Source organism: Buceros rhinoceros, unplaced genomic scaffold (genome assembly GCF_000710305.1).
Source record: "Buceros rhinoceros silvestris isolate BGI_N320 unplaced genomic scaffold, ASM71030v1 scaffold11827, whole genome shotgun sequence".
NCBI lineage: Eukaryota > Metazoa > Chordata > Aves > Bucerotiformes > Bucerotidae > Buceros > Buceros rhinoceros.
In genome coordinates, this window is record NW_010420555.1 from 24,731 (window position 1) to 43,463 (window position 18,733).

Below are 18,733 nucleotides of genomic sequence, written 5' to 3' on the forward strand. Positions count from 1 at the left end.
CCCCTCTCAAGACAGCCACTCTCCAGTTCTCCAGGCAAAAAGTAGAATCCTGCCTCCTGCATGCAACCATGCTTTTTAAACAAAGAATTCTTGTGAGTTAAACCCATCTTGTTGTGACCTGTATCAAGACGGGACTGAAGGGCAGAAACGCAGGGAAGGGGCAAAGTGAAAATTTGTCTAATAGCTGGAACAATATGGAATATGTATTAACCACCTATGACTGGAAAAGGAAATGGAATGGTTGACATTTTATCCTGGGTCCTATAACTAAACTTGGTACTTTACAAACAAAAGTACAGACATCATGAAAATTTCAGTCAAGATCCTACCCTGAGAACATGTGGAGACAATAACTCAAAGTAAAAAAATAGACACACTTAGGAAGTCAACGGGATCTGCCCCTTTCTTGGACCATTTACTTGTGGGGAGTGGTGGAACAACAAGTTTCTGAAAGCACTGTTGGAGAATTACAAATAAAAAACCACCCAACTGATTTAATTGCCTTGGTTTGAGTGGAGGACTTTGCTAGAAATGTATTTCTTCACTAAATGTAGGATCATCAGTTGGTAACTAACCCAAAACATGAGACACATGGGTGGAGCCATGCTCTGTTTCATATAGACGTGGAAGGTGGATAGGCAGCAGGGTGTGCTGCCTGCCTGCTCCTAATATCCCCCTCCAAAACCGAAACCATACAACCACAGAAAAGCTGAAGTTGAAAACCATCTAGTCCAACTCCCTGCTCACAGCATGGTCAGACAGACTGAGTCCAGCTGAGATCTGAATACTTCCAAGGGTGGAGGCTTCCTAACTTCTCCAGGCAATCCATGCCAGAGCTCACCTTCACACGAGGAGTGTTCCCTATGTGCCTCCCAGCAGCTCGCTGAGATTCGATCATAATCCCCATTTGATTTAGCTGCTGCAAATCAAGAGGTTATTCCAGGCTACGGAACGAGTAAGTTTTTTAACTCTTCAGCTAAATACAGCAGGCATGACATTCTTCAGCCGCCAGCATTCAGAGCTCAAAACATCAATACATTTTAATGGATGTTAGTTTATGTTAATACATTGAAATCAGCCTGCCGAGGGACGACTGCCACATTCCAGGATTAAACACATCACCCCTAGAGAAGTCGAGCAGAGAGGTGCTTGTCAGTTATCTTCCGGGAGGGAAAATACGTCATAAAGCTGATTTGTGGGACCTTACTTTTTCAAATTTTGAATTCTACTGGGTTTTTTTTTAAAAAACTCTTGCTACTCTAAACCAGTGAAAGACAGGTTGTCAATCTCCTGTCAGGAAAAACAGTGACATGGTAAAGCAATGTTGGAACGCGTTATTCTGATTAACAGGATGCAGCAAGTTTTTGAAATAAAACTTTTCCAGTGTTTTCTATGTTACCATCTTTTAAATTAGATTCTTAACAATACAGAAACAAGCAGAAAAAACTATCTGAAGTTACAAGCATATATCTTTCAACTTCAGAGCTGATTTTGGTACTGTAAGACAGTCATTGAAAAACATGAGATGCTTCCCAACATATGGGCAGCCTAAATACTCATTTTAAAAAACCACCACAGGAATTATGCATTCTTTCCTTCTACAGCTCCCTCCAAAAGAAGTAGCTGATGGGAAATTTAGTCAAGCTGCAGCCTCACCAAATCCCCGCTCCCAGCAGGTTTTAATGTCAATTAACAGAAATGACTCTCTCCACTTCCACGGGTCATCTTCACTGAGCTGGGTGTTTGATGGCTCACAAAATAAACTTGCAAGCATTGCGAGACATTTCTGGAGACAAACAGTTATTTCACAAATAATTAAATAATGCCTCTACCCCAGTTCTACAGTAATTACATTGAACGTCCTCTTGCCACATCGGTTTGTAACATGTCTCGCAGAGACGAGACACCACCTGGATTGATTACAATTGATTTCCACTCTGCATGAAGAGCTGTGCACTAACACAGTGAATACATTGCCCCACAGGTCTCTCGTCAGCACTCAAAATGCTCAGCCTTCTAACGGAAGAATTCAGCAATGGTGCTGGCCTGTCTGAAGACCAGGAACCCAAGAGTGTTTCCTCTGAATTCCATGTTCCACAGCACAAGTACACGGCAGAACGCATTGCAGTTACCAGAAAGGTGGCATGTGAAGGGTTACAACTCTTCACCTCACGAACACGCATTATCAAGAGAAAAGGTGATGTCATCACCTGGCATTCAAGTGTCACTTCTACAAGACACTGAAGAAAGATGGCACTGGGCTGCCCCAAAGGGAGCCAGCACTGCACTAATGCTCTCCTCGGGGTCCTAGGGAAGGACCGAACCAGCCCGCAGAACTAGCTGATGTTTTGTAAGTCAGAATTCACCCAGGAAATGACCGTTTCATCACAACGTGGAGGAGAAAATGGCAATTCCACCCATGCATTTGTAACTAGCATCTGTAATTAGCATTGGAATCATGCTTGCCCCTCCTTTTTCTTTTTATTTTTCCCCAGCAAAAGTAGTAGTCTGTTACTGACCCGGTTCTTGATTCCTATCTGCTTACTCATAGCACCTCCAGCACATTACCCAATGCCAAAAAAAGCTAACACTCCACGAGAAAGGCTTCCAAGAGCCCACAGATCACGCCTCCTCCTTTGTAGAGGCAAAAATGTTTGGTGTCACTCGCGTACGGGTCAAAGACAGCAGCCCTGCACCCCTGCACAGACAGCTCACTGCCACGCAGAAATACGATTTCAGCCTGACCGGGAGTAGCTGAATGAATGGAGAAGACAAAGACACAAAACCACAGAAGTGGTAAACACAACTGGAAACACGGCAAGTACTAACTGAAATCCAATGAAGGGAAGCTCAGCGAAGAAGTACATACACACATCTTAACAGTCAGTCTTCAAGGACAATCAGACGTAACTCACTATTTCTCCCCACATATACAGGTACGTAAAGCTCAGGAACAAAACCACGGTGCAACAGATCCTGTTGCAGAGCGCAGCTTCTCTTCACTGGGGAGAGCCCTGCAGCATCAGACCAAACCCCACTGCCAAAAGTACGCGAGTGGTTTGTGGAGGCATTCTCCAAAGCCTCTGCTTCTGACTGACTGTGTTCTAGGGAAGTGGTACATACAAGCACGGGCTGCAAAGGCTCCCAGTACTCCTCCTGGTAGATTCTCCCCTCCCAAGCGGAGGTGAATCCCCGAGTCAAGCTTTTGCCTTACAGAAAAGCGCAGTTTCACACAGAAGGCTGCTCGCTCTGCCGGTGCTCCAAGCCAGCTGGCTGCACACAAACCCCAGCCTGAAGACGTAACAGAAACAAGCTCCACTGAGAGCACACTTCCTTTGGATAAGAACTCGCTCATGTCTCCTGAAAAGAGCAGAGGCAGAAGTAAGCCAAGTTTGTAGGCAGCACCATAAACATGCCAGTTTTTAAAATCCGCAAACTCCCAGTGCAGCATTAAAAACTGTGAATGAAGGTAGACCTGCACTTGCTCTCTCCGTGCTCCGGGCTGCGGGAACACCAACGAGCTCTGATGCTGTCAGCAGGACATACTACATTAGCTCCTGCACAGCGCTTTCCTGTGGTCTTTTCCTTGCTCCCAGCTGGCTTGAAACACAGGCAAAACAAACACCATCTGCAGAAAAATCCCTCTGCAAACATGACAGATTTTAGGCTGTGGACAAGCCTGGTGGTAGACTTCACCCATCAAATACCTGGTGTTAAACACCATCACCAACAGATCCATAGCCAAACGGAGATCAGTGAGAAGGGACATTCCTCACAGGATGGTATTGGGACTGGCGCTGTTTAACATCTCTGCTAGTGACGTGGACAGCAGGATCAAGTGCACTCTCAGCAGCCTTCCTGATGACACCAAGCTGTGTGGTGCACTTGACAACCTGAGGGGTGGGGTGCCATCCAGAGGGACCTTTACAGGCTGGAGAGGTGGGCTGGTGTGAACCTCATGAAGTTCAACATGGTCAAGTGCAAGGTCCTGCGCACGGGTTGGGGCAATCCCAAGCACAAATCCAGGCTGGGCAATGAGTGGATTGAGAGCAGTCCTGTGGAGAAGGACTTGGGAGTGTTGGCGGATGAAAAACTGAATATGAGCAATGCGTGGTCATAGTCCAGAAAACCAACAATATCCTGGGATGTATTAACAGGAATATGGCTGTCCTGTGGAGAAGGACTGGGGGTTCCTGGTGGATGAAAACCTGAGTATGAGCCAGCAATGTGCACACACAGCCCAGAAAGGCAGTCACATCCTGGGCTGCATCAAGAGAAACACAGCCGGGACATGAAGGGAGGTGACTCTCCATCTCTACTCCACTCTCATGAGACCCCACCTGGAGTACTGCTTCCAGCTCTCAGGCTCCCAACGTAAGACAGATACTGACCTGCTCAAGAAGGTTCAGAGGGTCCCCTGTGAGGACAGACTGAGAGGGTTGGGGTTGTTCAGCCTGGAGAAACAAAGGTTTCAGGGACACTGTATAGCAGTGTCCCAGTACTTAAAGGGGCCTACAGGAAAGATGGGGAGGGACTCTTTATCAGAGAGTGTAGTGACAGGACGAGGGGTAACATTTTTGAACTGGAAGAGGGTAGATTTAGATCAGATATCAGGAAGAAATTCTTCACTGTGAGGGGGGTGAGACACTAGAACAGGTTGCTCAGAGAAGTTGTGGGTGCCCCATCCCTGGAAATGTTCAAGGCCAGGCTGGATGGGGCTTTGACCAATCTGGTCTAGTGGAAGGTGTCCTTGCCCATGACAGTGGGGGTTGGAACTAGATAATCTTTAAGGTTCCTTCCAAACCAAACCATTAAATGATTCTATGATAAAACAAAGGACACATAATTTGTTTGCACAGATCTTTAACTTGACACTAATGAAGTACTCCAGGGCTGTCTACAGAAACTCCTGATGACCTAAGACATCTGCTTCAGCCAAATTGCAGGATATGGATTAAGCAGGCAGTCCCTCAGCAACCATCGTAAGAGGATCTGAATACGCCATGCAGCAGACAGATTAGCCTCAAGACCAAATCTGGAGAAAAGAAAGCTAGACACTCCTAGCAAGCTGGGCAAGTGAAAAGTGTGTTATCCACACTTGGCCAATCATTGTACAATACCCAAAACGAAGTCTGATCTGATACCCCTGAATGCAGTTAGGGCATTACTCATTCGTCCCGATTTTCTGAAACTAAAAGATGTCAGTACTAAGGAACTGAATGATAAAACAGTAAATGAAACTCAATGACAAATGCAGACTAACAATAAATAATATTAGACACTAAATCGTCAGCTACTGCTCAAGAAAGATCAGAAAATCACTTAAAAACTTCTCTGAAAATATCAACTCAACGTTTAGCAGCAATTAAAATTTTATAAATTCTTAGGGAACTAATGAAAAAACAGAAGAAAGCCTGTTTTGATTACGATCTGAAGTCCTCAACACTCCATCTTAAACTCCATATCCAAGCAGAAATAACAATGATCAGACTATATTAGACTATAGAAAATAGTTTCTGTCCAAAAAGAGTACTAACAGCTCAGGACACTCCAACTGGGGAAAGGTATCACTAGGAGAACAGGCTGAAGACTTGATAAAATCACAGATGGCTACAGAAATGCATGAGACGAAATCACCATTCACCATTCGGCATCACTCAAGAGTCAGAAAAGGAAGAAACAGGTCAAGTTCTATTGTAGGTCATTCTGCCTCAGGTCACTGGAGAAAAAAAAGTGCAGTCCCTATCTGAACAATTCCACAGACAACAGGTTTACAAATGCTCGTTACACAGGATGATTCTGGTGGACCTCCAGCTCAAAAGCTCCCCAAATTCCTGACTACCAGAAAGGGGAACGTTCTGGGTTCTTGTACTCCTTCCCTAAGCACAGTCTATTTCCTGTCATCACAAATTCAACACCAGACTTAGTGGGATCCGTGGTTTAAACTCTATATGGGCTTTATTACACTCTTAAACCATTTCCGTTTACAAAGTGTAGAAACTGATGAAGCAATAATTTCTTTTCTAGGACCAGAGTTATCAGCACAAATAACAGCTGCTGATTGTTAAACACTCTAAAGAAATCTCTCTTCTCATTCATTAACAAGTATTATTCTTCTTGCAAGCACTCCAGGCACACTTCTGTAATTGCTAGTTGTGGTGTCAGCTGGCAGGTGTAGTGTGTAGGTGTAACTGCGGAGGCTACTCGGTGTGGAGCTGACGCTAGCTTGGCTCAGCGGTAGCCTACAGGTTTGTTCCATGAATGCCATTCTTCCGACACGCGCACTTAATTTCATTCATATGAATTGATCACACACGTCTACAAAGAAAAGGCTTAAGAAGTATTAGCACACTAAGACAAACTGAAATTTCAGTCCAATATGTCCTGTGATACCAAGAGGCTGAAGAGTTTGCTGGCTTCATCTTGGACAACTGAAAGCCAAGAATAGCTCAAGTGCTAGTCTTGGTTTTTGCATCAATTTCTTCCACCTTCGAAAAACTCCTGGTTTTCTATGCCATAGTTTTTTGGTTGTTCGGTTTTTTGGTTGTTTGGGGGGTTTTCTGTTTGTTTGTTCTATACTTGTAAAGCTTAGAGAGACTGTTCTTGTACAAACTTCAAAACACAGAAGAGCATAAAAGCAATGCAGTAGGATTACATTACCGTGTTACGTAAGTGGCAATGTCCTGAATCATAATTTTGCTATTTCAAAGCCATCTTTAAGCATTTCATTTATTCAGTTCTTCATCCGGAATCAAATACTTGCAGGAAGTTACAGATACTTACTTAAGCTGCTTAGCTGGCGTATGATAGCAGCAAGGGTACTATTCGTTACGCATTCCAGTTCACTAGTGATCCCCTCTGGCAGAGCTCCTCGGCAGAGATGCCGTGGTTCAATGTTCCTTTTCACCAAAGGCATGGCTCACAACCTGGAATTTACAGAAAAATAGGAATTACATTTGCAAAAATTAAGAGCTATGGATCCGCACAGCACACGTTCCTTTTTTTCTACAAAATGTACTTCACCTTTTCTCCTTTTAAAGTACTTGCTTCAGCCTTCCTGCCATAAGATACCACCAATTCCTCCTGACAAACTCAAGCCAGAAGACGACACGAGCACTGCAGACAAGCACTGAGCACACAGCCCGTGCAGATAATGCACACTTTTTGCCTGGGATTTGGTCAAAGATCTCCTGTATGCACAGAGCTGGGCTGCAGCACCAGAAGCACTGGAATTCGCCGCACGTTCACATTATAAAAAACTGGCAGTGCCCACAGGAGTGGCAGGAAAGATCGCCGCCTCCAGCAAGCTGGCTCGCTGCCCGGGCAGGCGGGCCACCAACCGACTGTCCATGCCTCACAGCCCCCGGACTACGTCAGACACCGACCTCCCCTTGCTCTGACACTTCTCAGTCAAAATGACAACCTCATCCGACAGACAGGGGCGAGGACCTCCCAGAAACGGTCCGTGTGAGAATGAGGAAGAAGCTGCAGTGCGAAGAAAAAGATGGTTTTCCACAGGTGGTGCTGGAAGAACCTGACCTGAGTAAGAGCACATATTGAATCGATCTTGAGAGCGTGTCAGATGGGAGAAGACATTCATCTGAGAAAACAAAGCTTGTCAGAACTGGTTTTCTTGTAAAACTAAAAGAAACTAGGGTGGGGAAAACAAATACAAGAAGAGATCTCTCAGTCTCACCAGGGGGCACAAGGGCATGGAAAACACCACCCTGCCGCAAGCAGCTTTGTGGGACACAATTCCCCCCAAAGGGAGAAGACCTATGAAAAGTTCTTAGGCAGTTTTCTTTAACAGGGCACTAACCCCATCACGAGTCAATTTGATCGGCTTGCGGGGAACACCGACGATTGCATGTCTGTGCACTACGGGGGTGGAAAGACCGTGTGGCACTGAAATCTTCTGGAATGAGACGCTACAGCGTTACCAAGGACATAAGTTCATTTGGAAGAGACTTCAGCTGAAAATTTCTCTTTTATTGCACTAAAGCCATTAGAGTAACCTTTCAATTTCTCTAATTAAAATCACATTAGTAAATTACAAAGACGTTCTTGCTTTTCAAATGTCGCATGGTAATTTTGATAATGACTTCCCCCCGCCCCTGGAAGGTTTAATGTATTTTCTTCTCTGGTATTTCTAAAAAATTTAAAACTGTTAAGTAATTAGCAAAAGCAAAAAATTAAACTGTAATCATACTGCAGAAGAGGCCAGGAAGAAACAGGCTCGTGACTTTTAAGCGGTAGTCTTGAATTATATTTTACGTCTTTCTTAATATGAGACAGTTTATTCAAATACATCAGAATTTAAGGCCAGCTGAGTTTGCTAAATTTTAAACAATACACCAGAGGTAAGAAAGAAACAATTTTTATTTTCTGTTGGAGTAAGAAGTTTCTGGTTTCTGTTCTGGTTTTGTCTTCCTCTACAAACAGATGCATTTTAAAATACTACAGTCAAGTTTTCTAAACTGCATAAAAAATAGTGAAAAACTGGAAATTCACAATTATTGGAGAGCACCACCCTTCAAACAGGCTGTCACACTGCAACTCTCAAAGTCCCTGAGGGCTTGTTCCAGCGTGCAGTAAAGCGTTCACATGTAATCACCAACCAGGACATCAACAGGATCATAAAGCAGTGCTACAGCCGCCAACTCCAAATCTTGGTATTCGACAACACATGAGCTACAGTTTGTGATTTTCTGCAACGTTAACACCACTGTCATACAAACCGAAGGCACAAAGACGCCAACAACTCCGACAACAGACTTCCTGCAGTGCCGGTGGGTGATCAGACAGTGCACAAAACTGTCGTGTCTTGGACCTGGTTTTTATGTGCCATTCATCAGCAAAACACTCCGGTGAACGAGGCAACCGCTCTACCGGGTTCGGGGTTTGTCTGCTCTTTGGAGAGGATTACTGAGGATATGCTTTGCTACTTATGTTCATGCTCTCGATTTCATTTTGTTAACCCATCTTACTAAAATTCTCGTATGAAGAGCCAGAGGAGCAGCAGAATGAAGCCTGGTTTCCCAAGGCTTTGTGTCTAGCGTTCTCGTAGCTGGACACCCCCTCACCTTTCGCAGTGCACCTGACTTCTGCCACCGCCCTGTGCCACACGCCGAGGCCAGTCAGAGGCTGGCAGCACGCCCCCCAGCTGACTGCCCGATTCCCCCCGAAACACCCACCACACCAAGGGTAACCAAAATGCCTTTACCAGGGGCACTAATTTAAGTCCCTTCTCATCTGTAAAAGCTAAATTTGAAGAAAACATACAACTGTACTTTGTTTTCGCACCAATTCTCTATGAAGCGGTCCAACATGTCCAAGAGCTAGTAGGGGAGAGACAGAGCGACACAAGACATCCCATTTCTTTATGAAGAGGAGGCTAAACCACGCAGCAGAGCTGAGAGTGGGGCAAGAAAACAGCTTTCATTTTTGAACACATTTTTTAAATCTTTACGTGTCCACCTCATTTCAGCATGAAGTTTAATTCTGAAAGATAAACTGAATGCTGAGGAGTAAATATATGCAACAGATTAAGCAATGCATTAACTGGTCCTGATCAGAGAGGGGGAAAGGCCTGTAATTGCACGTTTCTTCCAACTCAAAACTTTCAGCTACCTAATCAAACACTGACCTATTCAGCTACTGACTCGTTAGTCGGTAAAAAAGCTCTTACTACTTTGTGTCCTTGCCACAAAAGCACTACCACCTTCTTCTTCACCGCACACAAGTCAAGGCAGATTAACTTAATCTTTCTTGAAGATAATTCTTGAGAAATCAGGCTAAAATTTTCTCAAAATATATGTAACAGGAGGTTAAACAAAAAATAAAGCCAAAATAAGCCCCTGAATTACAGGGGCTTCATCAGGCTCAACCAAGCTGGGGTGCAGTGGAGCAGGAGAAAAGACTTGGCAATGGCAGTTCCACATTTTACCCCCAATAAACACGCAATACTGCCACAGACGTACAGCTAGGATGAGAAGGTCCAACTCCCGTCCCTGCGAGAAGCCACCTGTGCCTGACACAGCTGACACCGTTGAAACCACCCACTGCATTTGGCACAAGAGCTGAAGGGCCTGGAGAGATGCTCTACTGTACCTGTATCTGGCTGCACCAGAAATACACAAGGCATTAGCATCAGGCCAGAACAACGGGAGCAGGAGTCAAAAGGGGAGAAGAAAACCAAGAGGGTGAGCCGTCACTTAACATCTCACTCCATCCATGCGTGCCTCACTGGACACGCACCAGGCACCACATCTGTCTGGACTGAACTCTGACTCAAGCACAGACACTGCCCTCCACGCCCTGCAGGCACCAGCTGACCTAACTCGATTTCCACGCGCTCTCTGGAGGGACAGCACATCAGAAGCTTGAATCCGCTCCCATCAGCCCATTAAGAAGTCGCATCAGACATGCTCGCTCAGTATTCTCATCTCTTTTTTCTTTTTCCCCTCATAACAAGGGGAAACTGCCTTTCGTTTTAAAATTACAAGACATTTATTCCTGTAGTTATTACTACAGAGGCAAGCGGGGTACAGACAGAGATAACCGAAGCATTTCTGGTTTTCTCTCCACACATCCCCTGTGATAGAGAGAGTGTTGCTCCAGGTCAGCTCAGATCACCTTCCTCTGGACAACGGCTGTTAAACGGTGCGTAGGAAGTGTGACATTGTCTTGGAGGTCAGATTTAAAAATCACGTAGAAGGCAGATGAGCAGTAACAAACAGGAAAGATGACAAACACAATGCACAGTCTGGCCAAACAAAGCAGAGCATGGCTGTTGTAAGAGGCAGGCTGGGTTTCAAGCACTGGAGCAACCGACAAGAACTCCAAGCACCAGCTGGTCCCCATATCTGCCTTCTGACCCTTCACATCCCCAAAAAGGCACTGCAATTTACACTAATGCTCAAAATAATATTAACGAACCATGGAATCCAGCTACCTACAAGTTCTTTATCTATTCACTAACACCAGGAAACGAATGCCAATTCATCGAACAGCCCCTCTACTTGTGAGTGCTTCCTTACCACATCTTCTCAAAGACATAGTTCAATCCCTTTCTTTAAACTCCAAAGAAGTTTCTTTCTATATCCTCTAGCAAAATATAACAAAGCTGAACATTTGTACCATGAAAAAGAGCTTTCCATACATCCACCCTAAATTCTCCCTGAATATATTCTATTATTTTCAGGGAGTTTTATAGCTTTTCATTGATGAATCTCACAGGCTTCTATAAAAAGAGAAACTCTCCCTCTGTGGAGAAGAAAAACAAGAGATGGATTGAATACGTAATTTGTCTTAAGGGATGTACCAGATGGGTACAACATTCATAATCAAGCATCTAAATATATACGGGCTCAGTGTCTGCATTCTCCTTGAGGGTGCAGCAGCAACCTAGAGAACAACTACATCACTGCAGCTCTTGGTAAGGCAGATCCAAGAACGAAACAGTGAGCTCAAATACTTCTGCTATACACCCACCTAAATTTACATCTCTGAATATAGACCTGAATTGCACCTCATCAAAATCAGAGAAATACTGTTGGTTTCCTCAACTCCAGCCCTGCAGGCAAGTTGTGCCACCTCCTAATCATCCTGTCACTACGCCTAGGGTATTTCAACATTTCCAGTGTCTGCAGGACAGTTACGTTTTTCCATACCTAATGTCCCAACACTCAGTTCAACATGCTGGATTTCTCTCTCTGAACAGCACTCAGTTGGTTATGTGGCTCATTTTCCTACTCAAGTCTGTCGTTCTAGATAGTCTGCAATCACACCACCTTCAAAGTTTAGGTATGTCCTAAAGAGGAAGAGAAGGAGGAGCGAGAAGATGCAGGACCCCAAACATTACTTTTGGAGATGCCATCCATCTCCCAGACGTTCCACGGAGTCACTGGTATCACAGAGCTCCCTGCCCCCTGCAGGCCCCTCACTCCTCACTACAAAGCGCAAAGGAAGGGCTATGCGGAGAGCAGGCTCTGCTGTCCCCTTAGCTCAAGGCAAGGAACACACACACCTGTAACGCACACCCCCTTCGGTTCTCTCCTTGTCCTAGATGACGGGAACCTGATGTTTGTGAACCTCTCCTACTTACCACCTGTGAGCGTCATTGACTTCTTTAGCAGTAATGACACGTTAAGAACAAACAAACCGGAACTAGCATATAATCCGGAAATGGTTATTTTATAAATTCACAATTCATCTGATGTTATTCATCCCTACTGTTCAAAGTTTGTGGGGTTTTTTGAACTGGCTTCATTCTAACCAGAGTTTGAACCGACAGTTTGTAAACTGAAAAGAATATAAAATATTGCCATCAGTGACTGTAACACTGCTTCAGTGGCCCAGAATTATATCTATATATATATATGTGATATTTATCAAAAAGCATCTCAACAAGGCTGGTTCTTAACAGCACCTTCTCGTTATTCTAGTTGTCCATCATGCAGCTCTTCTCTCAGCCACATACAAATATCAAAGCAAAACAAAGTTTTACTAGAGATCACAACCACGCTTTAGGTACCCAGTACCTCTGTTGGAGTTATCCCAATCCAAGGGACCAACAGCGTGTCTTGACACGGTTTGCTGAACCAAGGGCAGTCATTTGTTTAAGCATGGACAAAGTCTAACAGAATTCTCTTCCTAAACAATATCTAAAAATCAAGAACAAACCACACCTTTCAATGAGACAATATACGTAAAACGAAATGCCTAGAAAATGTCCACCTCAAAAGGGCAGCTAAAATTTAATATACAGCCAACTCTATCAAGATCATTTCCACAGATCTTCCTCCTGGCTGCCAGATCTAGATGGAAGGCATGACGGTCATGGCCAGAATGAAAACAGGTCTTTTCTTGTTAGTATCAGACCAGCACTTCTGATCCTCCTCTCACATCATACCAACGTAAGCACTAGTGATGATGGAACGGGCACAGAAATCCCTAAAGCAATTCTGTTTCTTTCAGAGGGCTCTTATTTTAATGTCTGTTGCAATGAGCTGTTTCTGAAGGTTCACCATCTTGGAAGGTTATTTTCTTTTTATTTGGCTGGGGTTTTGTCTGTGCTGAGCTCTCCAGGGCAGATTTTATGGTCCAGTGATATTACAAGGAAATCAAGACATTAAACAATGACAAGAGAAAGGACAACCAAACACCATCCCCTCCCCTGTTACATTTATTTACAACCTAAATAAATTTTACGGACCTCTGTTTCCCTAGCCAACCCCCCACAGCTCCAAAAACACCATAAGCAGCAGATTAAAAATTCTGAGGTGTCAGAAGTCACCTCTGCTGAAAGTGTGGGCCTGCAACCCAAAACATGCCCAGAACCATGAGCAGGTGAACATGTTAAGAAATGCCCTCTAATTAAAAAGCTGGGAGAGAAAAAAGCAAATGGATCTCCATGACACTTAACAATTGCATTCACGTTACATCTGGTTCTCATCAGAACTTGACACTAACTTTAACTCTAAACAAGCATACGCAAGATTGCATTCACTGATGCAGGGGAAAAACTCCTGACAACTATTTAAACTGATTTAAGTGGCTATTCCTTCCATGGACGCGTAGACTGTACCGTAAGAAAGAGGTTTTAAAATGCTACTGACCACTATGGAGAGAAGTCAGAAAGCTGCCTGGTTTTCTCTAAAGCTTGCCGGATGATTTTTTTTCCCTTGCTCTACAGCCCCGTCTCTGCACGACCTGTGATGGCAGTGCGAGAAGATGTGTGTGCGCCTGCCATGCTCTGAGAGTGCCGAAGGTCTCGTCAGCTTCTGCTTAGGTACTCGTGTCCACAGGTCACTACCAAATCAGTGGTTCCCAGTGAACAAGACTGCTACTGCTTTAACTTTTTCTTCTCAATAGAAATGAAATAGCCCAAAACTACAATCCCAACACTAAATTTTCTTCATCACAACTCTTTTCCTTCACAGTTTCTAAGGAAATAAACACCTTATAATTATGAAGGACAGACAGATTATGATAAAGTATCATCATCTGCTCCAAAATAAAAGATTGAATACATGTCATCTGAATAAACAGCTTCACTGTTGTTAAAGCAAAAAAATTAAAATATTTCTTGCTCTCTACTGATGAAGCAAGTGTACAATCAGTAGCCTGAGGTTACTGCATTGTTTTGTCTCCATTTCTGGGTATACCGCTGTAGTTCTTTTCAGGCCCATCTAAAATGTATCTATGCAATACAGAACATACCTAGGGAATAGTATTCTTTCCTGTATTAAGTTTTCTCATCATCTAAATTAATGGGTTTTGCAATTTATATACACAGCACTTTGGGGAAAAAAAAACTCTGCCAGTGCATTAGAGGAAACAAAAAATCCAAACTGTCACTTATATCTTTACACTTTCTAAAGACGCTTTATGATTTTAATTAAAATGAAACATATACTCACTATATTTTTCATGCTGAGGAACTTTTTTAAACTAATATTTAGTTAATTTCATCACTCCATTTCTTCACGGGATGAACGAACAATCTCCAGAAAATCTGTGAATACCCATCAGCTAGTTCTAGCCTCTCTCCTTTTCCTTACGCTTACCTTTCCTCTTGAAAGCTGAGATCTTTGTTTGGTTTTATTACTTTCTTCTGATTCGTCTTCTCACTTAGAGCAGTTTACCACACCACAGCAGTAGTTCCAACCTTTAAGCATCTCATTCTCAAGCAGCCTTCTTCAATCTAATGTCAGACTCCCAACCCTTAGAATCCTCTTCATTGAAAGAAACACAAAACAATGGAAGAAAAACAACATGTCCCACTGAAGCTATTCGTTAAGCTTTTAAATAAGATTTCTCCTTTGCTAACTCATTTTAATCTCCCTTGGTACCATTAACATGACTAAGGTATCTATTTAAGAACATATTTGTTTACCTGAAATCTAATAATAGACTCACAGACCGCACAATACAACCATTTGCTGTACCAGATCCAATCACTGCCAGCATCGGACCCACCCACCTCTTCCTGCTCATCCTCTATCAGAAACGGAACGATCCAGGACCCCTTCACACACGACTAGGGTCTTGTGTTTCTAGATCACAAGCTGTCCTTTCTCTAACCAAAATTTTGTTCATTAAGCCAAAACATTAGTCACATTTTCTCTCAAAAGAAGTAAGTCTAAAGGGTACTAAAGAAATCCAACTGATTGAACTGGAAGACATCCACACGTGGTGTAATTGCTGCTGTAAAAAAAAAAAAATCCGGGTAAAAAAAAATAATAGTACATGAAGAGCACGGACTGGAAAACTCTGGAAAAACATGTACAGAGCTTTTACCCAAGTCAGTAAATTTAAGTGTGTTTTACCAGGGCACTATTCCCTGCCTCTGCTCAGGAGTAGGAGGTGGCTCATCACCTCAACACAGCAGCCTGAATGGGAAGAAAAAGTTGATTTGTGCCTGTGTGGTCCAAGTCCGGACTGACAGTCATTACGTTCCTGTATAAATCACACTCTTCTGTCTTCTTGCCGTATCCATGTGGATATTGTCACCACACGCGCAATGATGACACTGCTATCCTCCACCGAACGAACAGTGACCAGTTTAAACCATCAACAAAAGATGCCGACACGTTAATCTTGTTCTTAGCGTGATGGCTGCTCGTTCTGCTCCCAGCCCCTTCCAGATGGCTCGGTGTGAAAGGGATGGTGGGATGGGGGGAAGGAACATTCCATACTGTTCTGAACAGCTGTTCCACTGCGTTTATACATTAGAAAAAAACCAGGCAAAATCCTTACTACCGTTTTTGATTTTACTACTTCATCCTAAAACGACTAGGCTAACACAAAATGTACCGTCAATGTTACACGTGTACACGAGAAAAGAAAAATGTCTGTTCAAGCCACATGAGTGCATTTGTTTAGGTTTTGCAATCCCAAGAATGGATTTTTTCGTTAAGGAAGTTCTTATTGCTGCACTGAAACCATGGTTTTCTTCACACAACCTTTCCTGAAACCTTATTACACCCCAAGAAGCTGTTATCATCCCTTCGCCTATTCAAGCGAACAGAACTGAACCGCCATTTGTTTCCCTCTAGTTTTGCTTGTTTTCACTGAGAAGATACACACATTCTGCATTCCTTGGAGCCTGTTTAAATCCGGTTTGCACAGTTCTGCACAGCAACTCAAAAACATTTTCCACACGCGCACAGAGAAACAGCCATCGCTTCCTGCTTTTTAAGCAGAGTTGAAAGAAAGAAATCAAAAGATGAATATCTTACTGCAGGATACAGTCTTCCTCTCGAACAACATTCACCCTTTAAAAATACCATCTCTTGAGAAGAACGACTCGGCCAGAACACGGAGAAGGAGCTTGGTGCGGAGTTAAGAGACGAGGAAGCAGCGCTTTGTCCTACAGCACAGGAAAACGGACTTGGATTGATCATCCCCCACCTCTGCAGCATCTCGACATGTGCACACCACACGGCTGCTGAGCGAGTCCAGTCTCTGCTTCCAATAACCAACGATTACACATAGGACAGTCTGGGAGTACTGGAACACTGACTGGAAAAGAGCCACCTGTAAAATCTCATTTTGTTTAACTTTTAAGACCTAAATACGAACATTCAGTGAAGAGTATAAACTGGCTGAGGTCAAAAGGAGCAAAATCACAAAGCGGCAGAGAGCTGCTCTAACACCAGGCTAATTAGGTCAGAACAGCCGTCCAGCAGGTCAGAATGTTTCCAGATGTCCTCAGGCTTGGACCCTTTCAGATTTGAGCACGGAGCTGGTTTGTAGTCTGGCGACGGTTCTCACTCTCCACAGCCAAACTTAGCAGCCCAGATACCCAAGCAAACATCGAAAGGCCACTCTCAACAACCACAAGTATTCCCATGAAACAGCTACGCTGAATGCAGCCTTAAAGTAAACGGTGGTTCCAACACCTTGCTGCGCACCTCCTGCTCCAATGATTCTCACTGAATCACTCTGTTTTTCTAGCACAGTAATACAACAGGGCAATAAAACTTCAAAAAATAAAAAACCCAAGGGAACTGCTATTTAATAAATATATTTATATATAAAATATATACTTAACTAACAATCAGACTAGGACATTTCCCACAAAAATAAAGTTTATTTCTTCTTCACCACCTGCCTATTCTGGAATCTTACTGGACTACAGCCCCAAAAAGCATCTTTACAAACACAAATTCCTTATTCCTCCATCTGACAACAAAACAAGAGCGCAAAGTGGCTTTTCACTTCCCAATTTACTATGAACTATTGCGAGACTATTTTAAGTGTGATTCTTTCAATAGGGTCCCTTGAACGATTGCCTTACCCCTCTTAAGGCGCGCACTTTAAATCTGGTTTAGGTGTCTCATACACGTTCTTCTGAGAGTTTAATTAGTGTTTCGGGATGTCCCATTTTATCTGCAGTACAGAAACAGAGTAATTCTGTAGCACAAGAATCATCACATTTTAAGGCTACTTTAGACAGTTTGATGCTGGAACAACTTGGAACAGAGGGCTAAGTCTGCAACTATAAACAACCTTTTTCTTAACGTTCAGGCTATAATAATGCACAAATAGCTCCTGGGGACACTTTAGGGCACGCTTGTCCCAGCCCTCCTCCTTCACAAACAGTAAGTGTTATCAGAAGCAAATGCCCTGATTATTTCAAGAAAACTGAAGTGGCAGCTGAGCCTTGCTGCCTTATGCTGATCCCGTTTAACAGAGCCTTAGTGGATTCCAAGTGCTCGAAATAACCGTCTGGGTCACAGCCCATGTGACAAAGGCTGCCCGGTGAGGCTCAGGAGCTCGCCTGCAGTGAGAACATGCCGTTCAGATCCTCAAATGACCTCAAGCCAAAAACTAGACACAAATTCAGTGATTTTTTTTTTCAGAACTCAAATTAACCCTAAATTGGAGGGAAAAGTACACCAGGGGTGAAGGATCCACTTCATGTCCAGTAATATCCACTGTATGGCAATACACAGTGTTCCCCATTTCCCTTAGCTAGTACTCACATTAAATCCTTTCAGAACAGCACTTCTCAGGGAAAAAACAATCTGTTCTTAAACTCTTTCCCCACAGCAGTTGATTTAAAATGTCACAGGAAAGTGTAAAGTTTTCTCACAGTTCGGTTAATCCAAAAATCTAAAATGTCGTAGAGAACTGTTAGGTTTTATTACAGTTCTTCCCATACCAGAACACCTCCACAAAACCATACACACATACATACACACACACACACACAGGCGAGTACAGCTTGTGCACGCCTGTGTTTGACACATACACATCTACCGTATCTACGACACTCTGTGATGATGGGGGAGAGCAACACCCTAAGTCAAAGGGCAAAGGACAAACACTTTGCACCACTTTAACCTCTGCCTTCCTCGACTCCTAGCATGCCTCCTCCATTCCCAGTTCTCTCCAGGTTCCTTTCCCACCAGGAAACAACCCCAATGGTGCTTTATCAGGTGACCACAGTGTATCAGGATCCTTAAAACACCCGGCGGTTAAAGAACTGCAGAGTCCACCTGAACAGCCAGGTTCTTGGGGACAGGAGCAGAAATTCCCTGGCATGTGTCAGGAGACACACAAACAGCCCCTGAAGATTTAAATTAATACAAAATACATCAATGTTCCCTAAAATTCCTCAAGGTGGACGTTCCCACCCATCCCTGTGATGGAACTTTAGCTGGAAATTCAGGATTTCCCCAGTTCTCCTGATTATGACACTACTACACCCATTTCTCTTTCC

General features: G+C 43.6%; 1 protein-coding gene across 1 annotated transcript in view; it reads right to left on the bottom strand.

The window, feature by feature from the left end:
- Positions 1–18,733, bottom strand: part of WASF3 (WAS protein family, member 3) — a 47,355-nt gene that overhangs the window by 17,616 nt on the left and 11,006 nt on the right. The window contains exon 2 of the mRNA XM_010139350.1: positions 6,784–6,926. Coding sequence (XP_010137652.1) covers positions 6,784–6,916 — 133 coding nt within the window. The 5' untranslated portion in view covers positions 6,917–6,926. The remainder of the gene's footprint in view (positions 1–6,783; positions 6,927–18,733) is intronic.